The 19,727-nt window shown below is 44.5% G+C and overlaps 1 protein-coding gene across 4 annotated transcripts in view; it reads left to right on the top strand.

The window, feature by feature from the left end:
• GALNT7 (polypeptide N-acetylgalactosaminyltransferase 7) overlaps positions 1-19,416 on the top strand; it is a gene marked incomplete at its 3' end in the record, with an annotated part of 116,526 nt that extends 97,110 nt beyond the window's left edge. Inside the window, exons 4-12 of one of the 4 annotated variants that reach the window (XM_079707203.1) lie at positions 1,299-1,429; positions 1,676-1,755; positions 3,969-4,151; positions 7,710-7,827; positions 9,183-9,305; positions 12,593-12,811; positions 14,335-14,433; positions 15,118-15,246; positions 19,279-19,416. In XM_079707203.1, the coding sequence (XP_079563329.1) occupies positions 1,299-1,429; positions 1,676-1,755; positions 3,969-4,151; positions 7,710-7,827; positions 9,183-9,305; positions 12,593-12,811; positions 14,335-14,433; positions 15,118-15,246; positions 19,279-19,416 (1,220 nt within the window). Of the gene's footprint in view, positions 1-1,298; positions 1,430-1,675; positions 1,756-3,642; positions 3,826-3,968; positions 4,152-7,709; positions 7,828-9,182; positions 9,306-12,592; positions 12,812-14,334; positions 14,434-15,117; positions 15,247-19,278 lie in introns of all 4 variants that reach the window. The other 3 variants (XM_079707204.1, XM_079707205.1, XM_079707206.1) reach the window with 3 other exon arrangements.
• Between the last annotated feature and the right edge of the window lie 311 nt (positions 19,417-19,727).

The following is a 19,727-nucleotide window of genomic DNA, read 5'->3' as shown; positions in this document are numbered from 1 at the left end:
AGTTTTTGTGTCTTCAAGAAATATCTTTAAGGATCCAGGAATTAGTTGTGGCTGTGATGAGTCAGTTTCATTGGCTCATACTGATACAAACAAAAACTGTTCTCTGGCAACTAGGAAGCCAAGATGGAAAGTTTGGCAAATGTATCTTGTTTTTATAACACAAAATTTTCTCTACCAAACTGCAAACATATATATATATGTGTGTGTGTGTGTGTGTGTGTATGTATATACATATATACACTGTATATGTGTGGAAATTATATATGTATTTATTATATAAATATGTAAAGATTTATTTATAAATATATACATACACACACATATATATATACATACACACACATATATATACAGACACTTGATGCTTAAAATACAGAGGAAATGGGACCTTTTATTGTTACTATCCAACTGGATGGGAACTATGTTCATCACCACACCAAGACTACTCCCTTCAGCACTGATTGTAGTAGAAAGATGGCTCAGAAACAAATATTAACCTATACCCTGTGTGGATCCCGAAGGCCATGTAATGTTATTTATAGGCAGCGCATCTTCAGAAATCCTGAACCACTGCTTCTTCCAAAAGCAAGAATAACTATTGTGCCTGAAAGCTTCTAGATATGATATTAACATTTGATTTTTTTTCAGTTTTCATGTCCATTGGCATAGTCATCATTTATTTAATGTTTAGAGAGAGGTTTGATAATTCTCAGGCTAGCTAGTTCTCTGTAGGTATATTAAGCTCAAAATTTAACTCAAGTAATACACTTCACCTTACCTCCCTATACATTTAACATTCAGTATGGTCTGTGTAAAATTACTGAGTACTCAAAGGACCTGTTGCCTATCCTCATTTCTTGAGAAAAATAATAGTTTAAGTGGGGACTTCCCTGGTGGCGCAGTGGTTAAGAATCCGCCTGCCAATGCAGGGGACATGGGTTCAAGCCCTGGTCCGGGAAGATCCCACATGCCGCGGGGCAACTAAGCCCGTGCACCACAACTACTGAGCCTGCGCTCTAGAGCCCGCGAGCCACAACTACTGAGCCCGTGCGCCACAACTACTGAAGCCCTTGCGCCTAGAGCCCGTGCTCTGCAACAAGAGAAGCCACCACAATGAGAAGCCCGCGCACCACAATGAAGAGTAGCCTCCGCTCAACACAACTAGAGAAAGCCCGTGCCCAGCAGTGAAGACCCAACACAGCCAAAAATAAATTAATTAGTTAATTTAAAAAAATAGTTTAAGTGGTTTATTAGCCATAAATATAATTTATAATGTTGACTGAATTTTTTATTCATAGAACACTTAAAAGAAAAACTGGATGACTATATTAAGCTGTGGAATGGCCTAGTCAAGGTATTTCGAAATGAGAGAAGAGAAGGTTTAATTCAGGCACGAAGTATCGGTGCCCAGAAGGCTAAACTTGGACAGGTAGGACACATTTGATATGTGTTATGTCAACATTTTGGATTTGGTAACTAAAAGATCATCTACATTTTTAAGTACCCATTTAATTTTTAATTGTTTAAAATTGAAAATGCTACCTTAAACAGATAACTTACATATCAAAATTGACTCTAATGCCAGTTTATATTAGCATCTAATTTTAAATTGTCCGTGATATATGTCATGCTGTATATGAGTTTTCTTTCACCCTGCCCCCCCTTTTTTTTTCAGGTTTTGATATACCTCGATGCCCACTGTGAGGTGGCAGTTAACTGGTATGCACCACTTGTAGCTCCCATATCTAAGGACAGGTAACATTACCTTGCTTTTTTCCTTTCCTGGTTGAAAAGTAAACCTCATCCTAGGACAAATAATGTTCCCATTCTTCTGATTCCAGTTCCATTCAGTGCATCAAGTTGTATGTTGAGTATTACTTTTTAGCTAGTTGTTTCCCTGGGTAGATCTAGGTGGCTACTTGGGGCTGATTCACGTGCGGGCAGTTAGACATTTGGGATAAGCCTAGGGCATCTCACTCAGGATCATCTTCCTCTGGCTACAAAAGCTTTGCTCTAAGAGTAATATTAATTGTTCCCACACACTGTGGTAACATTCTAAAGACCTGAAGGAGCATGCTTTGGAATTCTGCCTATGGGTTCTTTTATGCCCTTTGAAGTGATTATTTTACACAGTAAGGGCCAGCTCTTACCTGTGGCAAGACCTTGGGTTCCCATAGGACCTTTAAAGTTTAGAAGTAGACAACTATCCTATGGAAATGTGGTGAGCACCAATCTACAGAAGGTCTGAAGCAGTAGACGGGCAGCACCAGTTTTCTAGTTCCCAAAGCCTTCCGTGCTTTTAATCCAGAATCCTGACTATTTCAGAATCTAGAAGAAATAAGACATGTCCCTGTGGCCATGGCCTGAGTCAGAGGAAGAACTTTTGGAGGATTTTATCATCAGAGCATCTATCAGACACGATTTTCACATGCTGTCTGATTTAATCCTCGCAGCAACCCTGCAAGATAGATATTACTACCTCCTTTGTACTAAAGAGGATGCTGAGGCTAAGAGAAATTAATTAGTTTGCCCCAAATCAGACAGCTTATAAACTACCCAACTGAGATCTCTCTGGGACACCTTCCACCACATACTTAGAAATCCGAGAATCATGAGGAGAGAGAACCAGCCTTCACCTCTCCTGGTGAAAGCTGGCAGTCCTCGGAGTGGTGAGGGAGGTCATACCACAGGGACCCTCCACTCGCCAATGGGAGTCCAGTGTCTGGAGGGAATAAAGTACCTTTCCCCTGTATCGAAATTCTAAGCCCCATTGATTTTCCCCTTCTCATTGGTTTCTAAACGTCTAAAAAGTACCTTAACATGGCTGTAATAAAGTATAATCTCCATTTTAGGGTATGCATTTTAAAATTCTGATAAAATGAACGTTGGAACGAGCAGGATACCGATTATCTTTGTAGAGCTGGCTCTACACCTGATTGGTCATATAGTTCTAGCATTTTCATGAAGCCCACATAAAAGGATTAATATTTTTTTGCTCCAAATTCTCAGGCCACTATTTATGTTCTTCAGCAGGTTTTGAGGGATATTTTTCCTTGTTTTTTAAAAAGCAGGAATACAATACAGTACTTCTTTTTTTTTTTTTTTTTGCAATAAAAGAAAAGTTGTTTTTTCCCAATAAAAGAAGTAGGAAAAGAAGATCAAGTAAATGTACAGAAACAGATTTTTATAGTCACTGCTTCCAAAGAAGTAGAAAGCAGCAAAGAGCTGGGAGCCCTGCTGAACGGGTCGCAGGTATTATCTTTCTACACACACACTCAGTTTTAATGGAGGGGTGAGGAGGGAAAATAACAGGCAGGGAAATCTGGTAAATAATGGGAAGTTACCAAGAGAGTGTTGTCTGTAGGACCACAGTGAAAATGAGGAAATCCTATTAAGTTTAAGTTCATGGCTCTTTGTCCGTGACATGTGTCTGTGAGCCCAGGGACATCTCCTCTCTCCTTCCCTTAAGAAAACAGCCTCCTTGACTTTTCAAAGCATTCATTCACTTCCCATTAGATATGAAGATCCCCTAGTGGGGGAGAAAAAAAAGACAAACCCACAGGAACAAGAGATAATCTAGCTAGGCTCAACTAGTCAGCTTTGGGTTCTTAAATGCTTTTTCATTTTCTGTAAATGTTTCAGAACCACATGCACTGTGCCTCTGATAGATTACATAGATGGGAATGATTATTCCATTGAGCCACAGCAAGGTGGGGATGAAGATGGTTTTGCCAGAGGGGCCTGGGACTGGAGTTTGCTATGGAAGCGTATTCCTCTAAGCCACAAGGAAAAGGCCAAAAGAAAACATAAAACTGAACCTTACCGGTAAAGATTACTACTTCCTTTTCTTGCGTGGAATGTTTACCTAAGTACTTTTCTTTTTTTCCTTCCCCATGTACTCGTGTAAACATGTGGGTCCCTACACGCCCTTGCATTTCATCTTCGCTGCCATCATCAACACAATACAGAACCACTTGCACTGTGCCGATTATAGATGTCATAAATGGCAACACTTATGAAATTGTACCCCAAGGGGGTGGTGACGAAGATGGGTATGCCCGAGGAGCATGGGATTGGAGTATGCTCTGGAAACGGGTGCCTCTGACCCCTCAAGAGAAGAGAATGAGAAAGACAAAAACTGAACCATATCGGTAATCACTAAATCACTTACCTGTTTCTCTTTTCTCCAGTTGCTGCTAACCTATTAACCTCTTGCCAAGCTAAAAAAAAAAACAAAAGAAAAGAAACTTGTTATTAAAACTGTAGATGCTGTCTCAGATTCTGAAAGGGTTTCTTTCTTTGTGCTGTCTCAGAGGTTTAAACTCACACTTGCTTCTTTGTGGTTGCTTTTTTCCTTAAAAGCAAGCTCCGTTTGGGGGTGAGCATGCTTTATGGCATTAGTTCCAAATACAGGTGAAAAAAAGAAAATCTTTGCCATCATGTCCTAGTAGACTAGACATGAAATTTTGTTCTTTTTTTTTTTTTTTTTTTGCGGTATGCGGGCCTCTCACTGCTGTGGCCTCTCCCGTTGCGGAGCACAGGCTCCGGACGCACAGGCCCAGCGGCCACGGCTCACGGGCCCAGCTGCTCCGCGGCATGTGGGATCTTCCCGGACCGGGGCACGAACCCGTGTCCCCCGCATCGGCAGGTGGACCCTCAACCACTGCGCCACCAGGGAAGCCCGAAATTTTGTTCTTTTGATGATTATGTCATTCTGTAAGTTTAAAAAGCTCACATCGCTTACGATCCAAGTTTTTTTTTTGTTTGTTTTTGCGATACACGGGCCTCTCACTGCTGTGGCCTCTCCCGTTGCGGAGCACAGGCTCCGGACTCGCAGGCTCAGCGGCCATGGCTCACGGGCCCGGCCGCTCCGCGGCATGTGGGATCTTCTCGGACCAGGGCACGAACCCGTGTCCCCTGTATCAGCAGGCGGACTCTAAACCACCGCACCACCAGGGAAGCCCACGATCCAAGTTTTATATCCACTTTGATGCCTTGCGGGTAGTGTTGACAATGAAAGACAGTAACAAGAGTTTTTTTTTTTTCTTCCTTTTGTTTTATATGCTGACTCTGAAATACTAATTTCATCCCAGTTAAATCTGATGAATAAAAATACATGACTTTGGGAAATTACATAGAATCCTTTATTACTTCATTTTCAGAAGAGCACTTGATTAAAAGGAAACCTCATTCCAAAATCTTCCTTTTTCTCCCTTCTTGTGGCTCTTCAAATAGAACAACTTGTTCTACTCTCTCTTTGGTCTTTTCACTGGAACATTTTACCATCTTTCAAAAGAGTGGTCCCAAATGAAATGTTTGCGTAAGCGCTAGTGTAGGCTTCTAAATGTGTCTGATTTTATTTTTCTGGTCTTATGGTTCTGCTTTTGGTCTCTCTCTTACTGTTACGCTACTGATGATGTTCAAACTCAATTTGGGGAAGGTGTCTCCAATGTCATGCAAAAAGCTGGTGGGATTTGGGCATGTCATGATACCAGGATACTGAGATGGCAAACATAAGGAAATTATACAACTTTCAGCTTTATTTGACATTTTCCAAATTTCTCTTTGAAGTTCTTTTTCAAAAATTGTCCAGGAATCTACTGCTTATGCACTTACCCTGACTCACAAATAATTCTGGGAGAAAAAACATAAGGGCTAATAACTACAGTTCTGTTTCTACCAATCCCATGGGCTAGGAAAGAAAATTTTTTAAATGTGGTAGAAAAATTTAAGGAAGGTTTCTCTTTAAGTTACTCACTGGTTTTCACATTAAGATACATTTTCAGATATGTACTGAGATAAGTGGGAATATATTTAAAGATCAGAAAGGCATAGTTATAATAGAGTAATGTTAAATGACAGTTAAATAAATTTGGCATGAAAGTATAACTGAAAATGCAATAGGGCTGTTTCTCCTTTAAGAAGAAAAGCCTTATGAAAGAATGACTTTCCCCTGATGTGACTTCCCTTTAATATTGAAAATATTTCTTTCTTCATTATCTTTTTAATTAATATATTTATTTATTTATTTTTGGCTCTGCTGGGTCTTTGTGGCTGAGCGCGGGCTTTCTCTAGTTGTGGCGAGCGGGGGCTACTCCTCATTGCGATGCGGGGGCTTCTCATTGCAGTGGCTTCTCTTGTTGCGGAGAACGGGCTCTAGGCACACGGGCGTCAGTAGTTGTGGCACATGGGCTCAGTAGTTGTGGCTCGCGGGCCGTACAGTGCAGGCTCAGTAGTTGTGGTACGCGGGCTCAGTAGTTTTGGCTCACGGGCTCTAGAGTGCAGGCTCAGTAGTTGTGACGCACAGGCTTAGTTGCTCTGCGGTGTGTGGGATCTTCCTGGACCCAGGGCTCGAACCCGTGTCCCCTGCATTGGCAGGTGGATTCTCAACCACTGTGCCACCAGGGTAGCCCCTTGCTTCATTATTTATTTAATATTTAATGAATGCTTACTATGTGCCAGGCGCTATTTTCTGGGGATAAATTTTAAAGAGAGGTGTTCCCTCGTGGCACTTACCGTGTAGCGGGTGAGACAGAAATTAAACAGTTAACTGCACAAATAACTGGGCCAGCAAGTGTGACGAGTGGTGAGAAGAAAAGCTCAGGAAAGTGTCTCGAAAGTGACGCTGAGGCCGAGCCCTGAGGGATGAGGAGTCGGCCCTGCGGAGGAGGAGGGAGGACCGTTCAGGGGACTGCGGCATAGCCAGGGCCCTGGGACAGGAGGGGGTCGGGCAGAGCACGGAGGCATTGCCTGCTGCCTGCTGGGGCTTGGGTGGGGCACAAGAGAGCGGAGGACACAGTCGGGGTTCCTGTGCCTGGTCTAGGATGACAGCAGTGACGCTGGAGAGAAGTGGGTTCAAGATGTGTGTTGATGGTAGAATCAGTAGGAATTGGTGATAGACTGAATATCAGGTGTGCTGATGAACAGGCTCTAATAGAGGGGTCTACCTAAGAATCGAATGCAGTGATAATTCATTGTTCCCAGGGGAGGGGGGAACAGGGTGACAATTATTCCTAACGGTGGGAGTTTCTTGCCCTAAAAAGCTATCAAGTCTTTTTTTCTCTTGTCCCTAAAAAGAGCCCAATTCAAGGTCCCACTCAAGAAGGCCCACAGATCACTCTCTGGCAGCCCTGCCTTCTGACACAGTAAATAGCTGTGTCTAATGCTCCTGTGTCATTTCTGTGCTATATTTGCAAACTCTGAATGAACCGTGGCTGTTCTACCATGATTTACACCCTTATTTGGCAGACCACTGAGCTATAAAATTAAAAAATGAGAGACTACTTCCATGGTGTATGGTTTCACTCATCCCGGAATGACTCATAAATCATTTCAGGAACATTTAGCAGACCACTGCTGTATGGCTCAGTATTTTTAGGAGTGAAAGAGAAAATTCTATTTTACCTAACTCTCGAGGCTTAATTTTTAAATAAACAAAGGAACCAAGGCGCCCTCTAATGGCGAAATGATGTAATGCTCTAATTTGTAACGAACTGTATAACAGGATTTCAGTTAGAAATTATAGTAAATTCATAAGGAATTATGAGCAGATTGTTTCATGAAGGCTTTATAATTTCTTAATGTTTGGCCATCAGTTTTGTCTCTTCTATGCACTACTTATACTGTATTCCATAAAGGCTTGTTATCTATTGTTGAAGGGGTATTGGGGGTTTGTCTTTAAAAGTTATTTCAGCGTTTCTTTTTCTTAGGTCCCCAGCCATGGCTGGAGGATTATTCGCCATTGAACGAGACTTCTTCTTTGAGCTGGGTCTCTACGATCCAGGCCTCCAGATTTGGGGTGGTGAAAACTTTGAGATCTCATACAAGGTAACATTTCATTGAAACAAATGCAGTTTTCTAAGCAGTTATGGATTCTCGTGACTTTCAGATAAGGCTGGTTTCTTTGGTGAAAAAAAAGAACAAAAAACCTGTTTTAATGCATTTCTCTAAATTATAAAGAAAGACTAACAAAAATATTTGCCTTTTGGGAAAAATAAGGCAAAAATGCAAGCTCCAAACTTACTACATATGTACATGGCTCAGCTAAAAATGGAAGCCAGCGAGCTTCAGAAGTAAAAATACGTCCTCTCCTTCCCCTCCCGCCCCACCCCCAAAGGCTTTCTGTACCTCGGAGCCTTTGGTGATAGGAGCCCTTGCGGGAATCAGCAGGCGTGGGGCTCCGTTTGACCATCCACTGCTGAAGCTCCCCTCCGTCACCGCAGGACAGGATGCTTCAGGACAGAGGTAGACCCCAACAGTGATTGTGTGTCCTCACACTGACCCTGGAGCTGCCTGCCTGCAGTACCCACCCACCCGTGCCCCCGCCACTTCCCAAAAGAAAGAAGTATTTTCCAGTGTGAGTTGAACACATAGGCGTTACCTCTTGTCTTAAGTGTCCGGTGCTCAACACCGTGAGGGACAGAGGAGGAGAAGCTCGGTCCTCGCTGTCAGGAACTTCCAGCCGATGAGAGATGAGAATTATACTTAAATTCGTAGTACGATCAGAAGGTAGACCGACATTCGGGTGGTGTGATTCAGAGGCAGCATCACGCTGGAGGAGGTTTTCGAGGCAGAACGAGGAAGACGGGCCGAGCTAAGGGGGAGCAGAACGGGGAAAGGCACAGGGCAGGCACGGGGCCCACCGTCGGGCAGAAGCTGACAGCGTGAATCCGACGGGCGTCCAGGAAGATGGCGTGGGCAGGGGCGCCGGGTCCACGGTGAGGAGAGCCTTCAGTGCTGAGCTGAGAGACTGTTGCTTAATCTGACAGGCAGTGGAGACCCATCGGAGAGGCTAAGCCGGGGAGAGCGTGACCCAGAGCTGCCCTTTAGCAGCCTAATCTCCTGCTATAAATAAGGGAGCCGCCGGTTAGGCGGTTATGGTAACAATCCCCCAGGTGGGAGGAAGTGTGTTAGCGCCGGGAGAGATGAAGAGCATCAGGACGCAGGCGCAGGAGTCTGCGTGGCTCTGCAGGGGCTCAGGACGGGCCCCTGGGTGCCCTGTGCGCCTGCGCTCCCCAGCGGCCTCTTTGTTAGTATGTGAGCTTGAGAAACAAGAAGTTATCGTAGGATCTGTTTAGCTGGTGAATTCCCTGTAGACCCTGTGTCTAATTTAGATTTTAGGTTTACGTTTACAGGACAGATCGGGCGTTTGAGACAGCTGCCATGTGTGTCTTTCCTGACAGATCTGGCAGTGCGGTGGCAAGTTACTGTTTGTCCCTTGTTCCCGTGTCGGGCACATCTACCGTCTTGAGGGCTGGCAGGGGAACCCTCCGCCTGTCTATGTCGGATCTTCTCCTACCCTAAAGGTGAGTCTTTCGGTTAAAAGTGGGAAGGTTAGGGCTTCCCTGGTGGCGCAGTTGTTGAGAGTCCGCCTGCCGATGCAGGGGACGCGGGTTCGTGCCCCGGTCCGGGAAGATCCCATATGCCGCAGAGCGGCTGGGCCCGTGAGCCATGACCGCTGAGCCTGCGCGTCCGGAGCCTGTGCTCCGCAACAGGAGAGGCCACAACAGTGAGAGGCCCACGTACCGCAAAAAAAAAAAAAAAAAAAGTGGGAAGGCTAGGGAGCTAACACGTATGTGCCACGTGGCCACGTAATGTCAGCTCACTGGACAGGCGACATCTTTGAAGCAGTCATGCTGGTTCTCACTTTTCACTTAGACTAGACTTATTCAGGAAACTTTTTATTGTTTTCTAGGATTATTCCTTGTATCCCACTCTGATTAGAATTCCATTATTGAATGGTATTGAATGTTCTCCGTCAAGATATCTCAGACTTTAGAACTCCACTCAGTATTCTGTAATGGCCTATATGGGAAAAGAATCTGAAAGAAAGAGTGGAAATATATGTATAACTGATTCACTTTGCTGTACACGTGAAAGTAGCACAACATTGTAAATCAACTATACTTCAGTAGAAATTTTTTTTAAAAAATGATAACTCAAATTTTTAAAACCTGACACCGTGTAGGAAAGTTGTTGAAAGGGAAATATCAACGTCTATTATTCACACGTGAGTGAAACACTATTTTTGTTTGGTTTTTGAAAAGTAAAGTAATTATAATAGAAGTTTGTGTAGTAAACAAAAAAATCACATTTTTCAACAGTGCTTGCAAAAGGTGAGTGAATAACTTTTGTCCCTCAAACCAGGGACAGACCAGGAGAGCTTCACACAGAGGCCACAGCCCCAATGCTGGCAGGACGATGCCCTCTCTCTTTGATGGAACAACTTAGAAGCCCTTTGTTTGGGTGGCTTTCACAGACTCTAAGAGCATATGACTGTGGTGTCTTTCATTTTCTGGAGCCCTTAACCAAGTCAAAAGCAGAAGGAAGTCTATTTTTGGCTACGGATGCAACTCAGGACTGTTCCCCAAAGCGAATAGATAACAGAAGCAGAGACTAGGCTTTAAGAACCAACACAGCCCTCTAACCGACCAAATTTTTTTAGAAGTGGCCAAACGGAGCCCCACTAGGACAGGGGACGAGATTTAAATCTCCGCAGTAAGACAGAGATAGCAGCCAGTTAACACCGGGCCCGACAGCGTTGCAGGAAGACAGCCGCCCTTGGAATCCGCCCCACCACCATGAAGAACTGATGGAAAGGTCGGTTCAGGAAGGCCGGTGCTACAAGGAAACGGAAAAGAGACGAGAGGGAAACACTCAACACTGCCAGATTCACCAGCAAACGCAGCCTTCACCAGCGCCTTCTGTCCTCTGCTTCTGCACGTCCCCTCCACCCTCCAGGGCTGTTCCTCCAGCCGGTGGTCTTCTCTGAGCTGCAGACCTTTACGGTCAGCTGTCTTATAGAACACCTCTCTCTCTCTTTTTTTTTTTTTGGTGGCACCGCGTGGCATGCAGGATCTTAGTTCCCTGACCAGGGATCGAACCCGAGCCCTTGGCAGCGAAAGTGCGGAGTCCTAACCACTGGACCTCCAGGGAAGTCCCTAGAACCCTCCTCTTAGGTGGCCCTCAGATGTTTCAGACTTGGCCTCTTCAGAGCGGAGCTTTTAACTTTCCCTCAGAGGCGGCTCTCCACCCTCCGTCCCACCCCTCAGGCCACCTCCTCTCCCTGCCCCGCTTATTCCCCTCAAATCGGAACTGATGTCTGCTGCCTGCAAGGACCCTTCGGATGGCCATCAGCTAATGGGTGACCTGCAAAGCCCTTGGAAACGATCAGTCGTATCACTAATAGCTCACACTTCGTGAGTGCTTATTGTGTACAAATCTAAATACTTTGCACCGATTAACTTCTTAATTATCCTCATCTTAAAAGGAGGAAACCGAGGCAGCTTTTCTCTCAGTGAATCCTGCATTCCAGCTGTGGTGATAGACCTCTTTCGGGACTCCACGTGCACCACGATCTGTCATAGATTTGCACTGCTCTTTGCCCCAGGTCCCAGTCGCGCCTCACTGACCGCTCCTTCAGGACTGAGCCGTCCCCGCCTCTCCATCCCAAACAATTAAGTCCTCCTCCTTTTTGTTGCCGTAACCTTATGCGCGTGCGCTTAATTCTTCATGTTCACGACTACCTGGAAGACACGGACTGTGTCTAACTTTGGGTGGATTTGCAAGAATTCAAAATATTTAGCATTAATGTTGTGTTCTTTTAGGAGGCTGCCGCTTAAAACTTTTTGAGCCCACGGGCTTTTGCAGAAACATGCCCACGGCCAGGCGTGCACCCTTTTGATAGTTATCTTGTAGCCAAGAGAAAATTTAATCCGAACACTAGATGTTCCTGCTCTGCGGCCAGCGGGCCCAACCCAGCCTTTTTCAGTAAATAAAGTTGTGTCGAAACCCAGCTCTGCCGTTTGTTCGCATGTTCCCTGCGCTGCTTTCTCACTGTAGCAGCAGAGGTGAGTAGTTGCAACAGAAACTGGATGGCCACCCAGCTGAAGAGACCGACTCCCGGGCCCTTTATAAAGTTTGCTGCCCCGTGATGTCCAAGCGCAAGGGCCTGGCTGGGTCTGTGCTGCGTCCCTCGCGTCGATTCACGCCTACGAGTGCTCATTCAGTGAAGCAGTAGAAGTTAGATCTTTGTGAGTTCTCACACGTCAACTTACATGATTGTTCTTTAGTCGCTTTTCAAAATGCACCCCATGGGGAAAATATCCACTTAATTCTGGGCTACAGTGCAGTGGTTCGGGCATAGCTCTTACAAGATGGGCAGAGCCACTTTCAGGAACGTGTTTGTTGTTTTTCCCAGTGGTGTCTGATGTGAGACCCCTCCCCCCGCACGTGCCAGCCGCATGGTCCTCAGAGAGGAGATTGTTCAGGGGCCGGGGGGTGCCCGGTGCCAGCCAGCCAGCCTCTATCACCAACCCTCTGTGCTCAGCTCCATCAGCAGGAAAGAACGTATTATCTTAGAGTATGGGACCTTCACAGTGACACCAGATTCTGTGTCCGTCACTCTGGTTGAACACGCGTGACAGTGACATGTCAGAGTCACGAGCTCGCTTGCATTTGTGTAATTAAGTATCGGGTCCTATTGAAACGAATTTGTCGTATGTTGGTCATATTTCATATGTCGAAGAGAGGCTGTTTATGATAGTACAAATATTTTTGCTTTTTATAATGACGTTAATTTTCTTTTTCCCAGAATTACGTCAGAGTTGTAGAGGTCTGGTGGGACGAGTATAAAGACTATTTCTATGCCAGTCGCCCTGAATCAAAGGCATTACCATATGGGGATATATCAGAGCTGAAGAAATTTCGAGAAGATCACAACTGCAAAAGTTTCAAATGGTTCATGGAAGAAATAGCTTATGATATCACCTCACACTACCCTCTGCCGCCCAAAAATGTCGACTGGGGAGAAGTGAGTATCAGCCGGGGGTCAGATCTCAAAGTGTGTGTGTTTGGAGACTGAGCTTGGGAGAAAGCAGAGTGAGACGGGAATGTTGGAGGGGAGAGAAGAATTCTTGGGGGAACGTTTGGTGAAAAGCTGCTAACCTCCCAGCCTTTCCACTGGACAGTTCTCCCTGCACTGACCTCCCGCCCCAAGTCCCTCCTGTCTGCTCCGCTCGGGAGTGGAGTTTGAGGGGACTCAGAGACCCGGTAAGGGAGGCTTCTTGGAGGAGGTGACGGGGTGTCTGAGATCTGAATGATGAGGAGCCAGTGAATCAGAGAGCCGGGCAAGGGCGCTCCGGGTAAGGATGACGGTGTGCCCGCCGGGAAAGGCTCTGCGTGTTTGATAAGCAGAAAAGAGGAGGTGACACGAGGCGCAGGGGCAGGTGGAGCGCCCCTTTGACTCATTGCCCAACTTGCTCCTCTGTCTCTTCTCGGCTCTCGCTTGTCCCTTTCCGACGTGTCTGTTACGGTTTTGCCTACATTCGGTCTTCCCTCCTAGAGCGTAAGCTCCCTGGGGCGAGGATCCGCTCCATTCCGTGCACTGGCGCATCCGAGCTGTCGGCATGCCTGACACGGCACTCACGTAATAGTGGACGAATAAATAAAAGCGTTGAGCCAGTGAACAGCTGGAATGTTCCATCCTACCTTTACAGTCTCACCCTGAGCACATGTTCGGTCGAACCCTCCCCACTCTGGCCCCTGCACCTCACAAGGCACTTCTGCACCCTCCGTGCAGCTTCCAGGGTGAACCCCCGCCCTGTCGGCTCCCGGGGGCCGCCTCCAGCTCCGCCCGCATCCTCTCTACAGACAGCAGGGCCTCCGACCCCGACTTGCTTCTCCTCTGAAGCTCTTACCGTCCTGGGTGCTCAGTCAGTGTTTGCCGACTAAAGGAACGAATAAAGCATTTTATCCAAATACAGTAGTAATTTATAATTGAGATATAAATCTGTAATATTTCCAATAAGGAAAAAGTTGTGGTTTTTTTGTTTTTTTGTTTTTTTACAAAATGTGCATTTCAAGCATGGAAACGCGTGTTTGCTGCCCACCTGTGACATCCGTAGTCAGAGCGGAGCCTCACTGCCCAGGCCCTGGAGGCTGCTGCCAGCAGTGGGCACCTTACCTCCCAAGTTCACTCTGGCCTAGACACGGGGGCCAGTGTCTGTGATCGCCGTGGTCAGCTCCCTTTGCTCTATTTCCTTCTCCTTCACGTGAATGATCATGAATCTGAAATGGTACTAATGGTATCTTTGTATTTTTTTCCTCTGTGGTATTTTATCAAAATCTAGAGGCCAACCCTCAGGTGGAATGAGCTCATTCCAGTGTTGACTTCAAGACTTAAGTGATTTCGGAGATGACTGTAGCTCCGAGCTCCTCAAGGCCTGACAGGACAGTAGGGACCCGGTTAACTCGAAGCTCTCTGAAGCCACGTGAGCGCTTATTAGAGTCTAAACTGTCGCCTTCCCTGTGGTTCTTTGTTCATTTTTTTTTTAGATCAGAGGCTTTGAAACTGTGTACTGCATTGACAGCATGGGGAAGACAAACGGAGGCTTTGTTGAGCTGGGCCCCTGCCACAGGATGGGCGGGAATCAGGTAAACAGCCGGGCTTTGCGATTAATTCCGTCTGCGCTGGAAGCAGCTGGGCTGACTGGGCCAGGGTTTAGCCTGGTTTTCCATTTGGTGATTGTGGTTGTTTGGTAAAGTAAAACATCCTGTGAAAAACTGACAGTGCTAAAACGTTTACTTAAATGAGGGGATAAGAGCAGTACTGGTTTTCATGTAAGCAACCAGAATCTCGAATTTATGTCTAATGTAGCAGATTAGAATATATTCTTGCGTGAGTGTGTAGCTATGTAAGCCTAGCTCCCTAACAGGATTATTTGCAGATATTGTTCAGTATTCACATCTTACCCCCACTAGGCTGGGATGCTATTGCCAATCATGTGTATTTCACTAGTATATTCTCTTACTTCCTTAGGTGAGTGTTTTTCTTGTCTCTGATTTACATTGTGAAACATTATCAGGTCTGTTTCCACATTTTCATTTTCTTACATTGTTGGTACGAAATTCATATGTTAGTGACCCACTCTGTATCTAGGAGGCTAAAGAACGTAATCCTTTAAGAGTTAGAAGGGGTCTTTACTACCATCAAAATGACTAATTCCTGTCTTTGGACTTACAGTTCTGAACATACAGAAACATGGTAGAGAAATAGGATAGTCATTGAGTTTAATGATAGGAGTTAAGTTTCTTTCTCTCTTTCTTTTTATTTAATAGCTTTTCCGAATCAACGAAGCCAATCAACTCATGCAGTATGACCAGTGTTTGACGAAGGGTCCTGATGGATCCAAAGTTATGATTACACACTGTAATCTGAATGAATTTAAGGAATGGCAGTACTTCAAGGTATTCTGTGTTTCAGTTCTGAAATACATGCTATTTCATTTTAATAACACCTACTGTGTGGAATTTAGACGTATAAACCTTAAAACCTGCATTCACACTGACTTGCACGTCCGTCTCACTCACTCATTTGTTTTCCTGAGCACTAGTGACTCATTGTTCCATTCCAAAAGCATCACTTTTATCCTCTGGTGTAGTATTGTCATGGAAGGAGGCCACCTGGAGTCCATGCAGACCCACTGCTAATTTATCAACACAGGAAAACCAGTGTTCCCTGAGGCAGTCATCACCATTGTTCTCGTATCAAAATCCGATCTTTCTAATCCAAAAGAGTCATTCATTAAAATTACATATATAATGTGTAAGTATACCTATGTATGACACATAGAAAATATTGCATTTATTTTTGCATTTTATTTTATTAACTTTTAAACTATTGCTGCCTGTTGTCCAGCAGGTGGGGATAGAGACGAACAAATAACAACGTGTTGGACTAGGCCTTCAAAGCTTCTCATCATGGCTGCTTGCTAAATGCAACAGGATACGTGTCACCTGTTGCTTGTTTTAAAGGTCATGTTTAGTTTTTTTTTTTTTTTTTGCAGTACGCAGGCCTCTCACTGTTGTGGCCTCTCCCGTTGCGGAGCACAGGCTCCGGACGCTCAGGCTCAGCAGCCATGGCTCACGGGCCCAGCCGCTCCGCGGCATGTGGGATCTTCCCGGACCGAGGCACGAACCCCTGTCCCCTGCATCTGCAGGCGGACTCTCAACCACTGCGCCACCAGGGAAGCCCCATGTTTAGTTTTTCACTTGACTCTGTGGGAGCAGTTTTTCTGTTTCAGCTGTGAATATTCAGAGTTCTGTGCCAGGTTGAGGATTCCAACATAATAATGGTTTTCTGAATAATTTTCAAAGTCTAGCCTTGGCTAAAATAAATCAATTTATCATGAAACAAAAAGTTGGGGAGGCTGCCCCAGATGGAAAGAAACTGGCAGCCCTGAACTTCCTTTACGCATCTTGTATTCGTTGTCATGTCCTCCCTGTCAGCAAACACTTGTTTGCCACATAGTGATGATATTATGACCCAGCTGAATATTCCCAGTTATCACTGTGCATAGTTAATTACTATGAAGGGGTAAGTATGTGTCCGTTGCTGATATTTTTCTTATAACAAGTTAGGAAGGAGAAGATGAACATAAACCCCAGAGAAGAGAGCATTTATTTACACAAAGAAAGATGAATCATAGCAATAAAGGCTAGGGGTGAGTAAGGACAATATTAGTAAACTAGTAAAAGAAGGTTAGCAGATGCGAAACAACACAAGAGGAAGTGGATGAGAATGGAATGTACATAGTTTAGTTATTTTAAAGGGCAAAGCACTGAATATCCGTTTGTGCATCAGACATTACTAAATATTCACTGGGGCCCTTCAAAAAATATCTAAAGCCCATCATACTATAATGGCAGAGAAGGAAAAAAAAAGCAGAAGTAAAAATAAGCAAAATGCCATAGGACAGCAAAAGAGAGATTAATAGGAGGAGTTATTTCCGATGCGTTTCATGTAGGAAGTGTCACTGCACCAGGTCTTGAGGTATAAAAAGGCTTTTCATGGAGAATAAATGAGAAAACGGGTGAGCAGAGGCAGGGCATCAAAGTGTAGAGAATTCTAGGAACTGCATTTGGTCTGCTTCCCTAAGTTGTTCTCCATGGGAAAGAGCTTGGAGCTTTGTTTTATGGGCTTTAGGGAGGGACTGGCATTAGTTAAGGATCACAGTGATAGGAAACAGTGGATACTTTTAGGAAAATAATTCTGGAAGTATTGTCAGGTATGGACTGGTGAGCAGGAGGCCAGCTCGGTCAGTGATTCTCACACTGCCCCATGTCTGGACCCCCTTTACATCCTTACGAACCACTGACACGATCCCCAGACAGATTTGTTATAGAGCTTACAGCTAACGGTATTTCCTAAGTTGGGAATTAAACCTGAGAATTGTTGTACTTATGTATGTATTCACGTAAATGTAACAATCATAACCATATTACATGTTAATATAAATAACACTTTTATAATCCCCCCAAAAGTGAGAAGAGTGGCATTGTTTTATAGTTTCACAAATGCCTTTAATGTCTGGTTTAATAGATTCTTATTCTGCTTCTGCGTTTAGTTTGATGCGATATGTTGTTTTAGTTGCGTATTTAAGGAAAATCCGGCCTCACACAGATGTGCAGTTGGAAAACGGGTAATTTAATAGCCTTTTCAGATAGTCGAGGCTGTTCTTCTTCAGTGCTACGCAAGTGTGTAAGTGGTAGTTTCTTAAAAGCTTTGCAATGTAGAATCTGGAATCCTATCAGTGAACATTCTGTTCTTTGTTGCATTAAACCCACTGGTCTGTCTTACACTGGAGTGGATCTTTTGTAACATCACGCATTCGCTGCTCACTTGGAAAACACTGGCTCACTAAGTCATGTAGATCTTCCAAATGATGGCACATTTCATCATACAATGCCAAATAAATCACAAATATAACCACTGATTTCATCAGAAAAGTCTTTAAATCTTGTGCAGCTGTCAAGTTCATGGTAATGGATACAAGTTTTCTAAAACTCGAATTTTTGCTTGAAAACTCAAATTTTATCAAAGGCAACAGATACGGTCAGCTTTATATTTTTGTTTCTTCCTTGAAGTGATGGGCTCACTTTATTTTCTGGAAAATGTCTACCCAGTCCCAAGTTTGCATAATTGTAATGTGCCTGCAGGTTGTCCTTTCAAGTCAGAATGACATCCCACGAGAGAAGGAGCTCGTTCAACCCTCGGGCCCCGACAACTGCTCACATGCTGTCTACTCTTCCCATACTATCTCATAGGGTCAAGATTTAATAAAACTAATATGTGGACACCAGGGGGGAAAGGGTGGGGGGTGAACTGGGAGATTACGATCGACATATCTACACCGCTGAGTATGGAGTAGATATCTAGTGAGAGCCTGCTGTATAGCGCAGGGAACTCTACTCTGTGCTCTGTGGTGACCTGGATGGATGGGAGGGAAATCCAGAAGGGAGGGGATATGTGTATACATATGGCTGATTCACTTCGCTGTGCAGTAGGAGCTGGCACAACACTTTGAAGCGCAACTATACCCCAGTTAAAAAAATAATAAATATTTTTAAAATTAATTAATTAAAAAAATTAAAAATAGGAGACAATCTACATCCCAGGGCCATTCATTATGAGGATTAAATGAATTAATACACATAGAGCATCTGGTGTGCGTCTACCCGGCATAGAGCAAGTGCTCAATAAATGTTAAACGTTATTATCATTAAAAAAAAAAAACTAATACGTTTTTACTGCTTTGTCAAGGGTGTTCTCAAGTGAAACTGGCTTTTTTTTTCTTTTTTAATTGTGAGTGTTCATCCATGGAGAACACGACTGTGTGATTGATGCTACGGCCCCAGCACGTTCACCCAGCATGGCTTTTGCGCCATCAGTATAAATGTCCATACGATGAAGAAGGCAGATGGGGCTCTGTGTATTATTATGAAATCGTTTCGACCTTACAGACCCAATCTTAGCTAGTCTGATGACCACACTCTGAATAGCCCTGAGCTGTACTGAAGGAACCTCCAGCAGGTGACCAGGGCTCGACCAAGGCAAGGGCGGTGGGGAGGGGAAAGGATGCAAGCCCAAGCCACTGTAGATGTCCGTCCTCAGCCAGCCTGAGCTGTGCCGTCCTGAGCACAGGAAAGCTGGTATCGTCATTAGTAGGATAGGAGCTAGAGGAGCAGATTTGGAGGGGAAGATGATGAATTTAAGTTTGTATGTATTGAATTGGAGGTACCAGCAGTACATCATGACTGAACAATAACAGGATGTAGAAGACTGACGATCAAGAGAAACACAGATTCTGGGGTGTGCCTGGTTCACGCCTGCCCAACTTGCTTGAATAGTCTTCTTACGAAGGCCAGGCTGTGACTTTGTCTAATGTCAGTGATATCACACAGTGCAAATGTAACACTGTGTTTCCCTGTGTTTTCCAGAACCTGCACAGACTGACTCACATTCCTTCCAGAAAGTGCTTGGATCGCTCGGAGGTCCTCCATCAAGTGTTCATCTCCGACTGCGACTCCAGCAAAATGACTCAAAAGTGGGAAATAAATAACATCCATAGTGTTTAGAAGGAATGAAAGAAACCAATAACCTACCTACTGACACGTAAATTTATACAGGACTGAAAACCTCCTGAAACCTGCTGCAACTATTGTACAGCTCCAAACCCAGAGGCTCTTGAGGAGTCTGAGGACATTGATAAACTGTGATTTTACGATAACATTATCATCTGCAGTTACTGTTTACAAAACTGCTTTTACCTTAAACTTTGTAGATGTTTACATCTTTTTGTTTTGTTTTGTTTTAAGATGATGTTGGTAATCTGTGCATTTAGCTCTGTTTTATTTAGAACAGAGTAAAAAGCATTGTTGTCTTCTTT

Source organism: Hyperoodon ampullatus (genome assembly GCF_949752795.1).
Source record: "Hyperoodon ampullatus genome assembly, chromosome: 6".
NCBI lineage: Eukaryota > Metazoa > Chordata > Mammalia > Artiodactyla > Ziphiidae > Hyperoodon > Hyperoodon ampullatus.
Note: the sequence above shows the minus strand (reverse complement) of the source record. Positions and strands in the feature narration are given on the sequence as shown.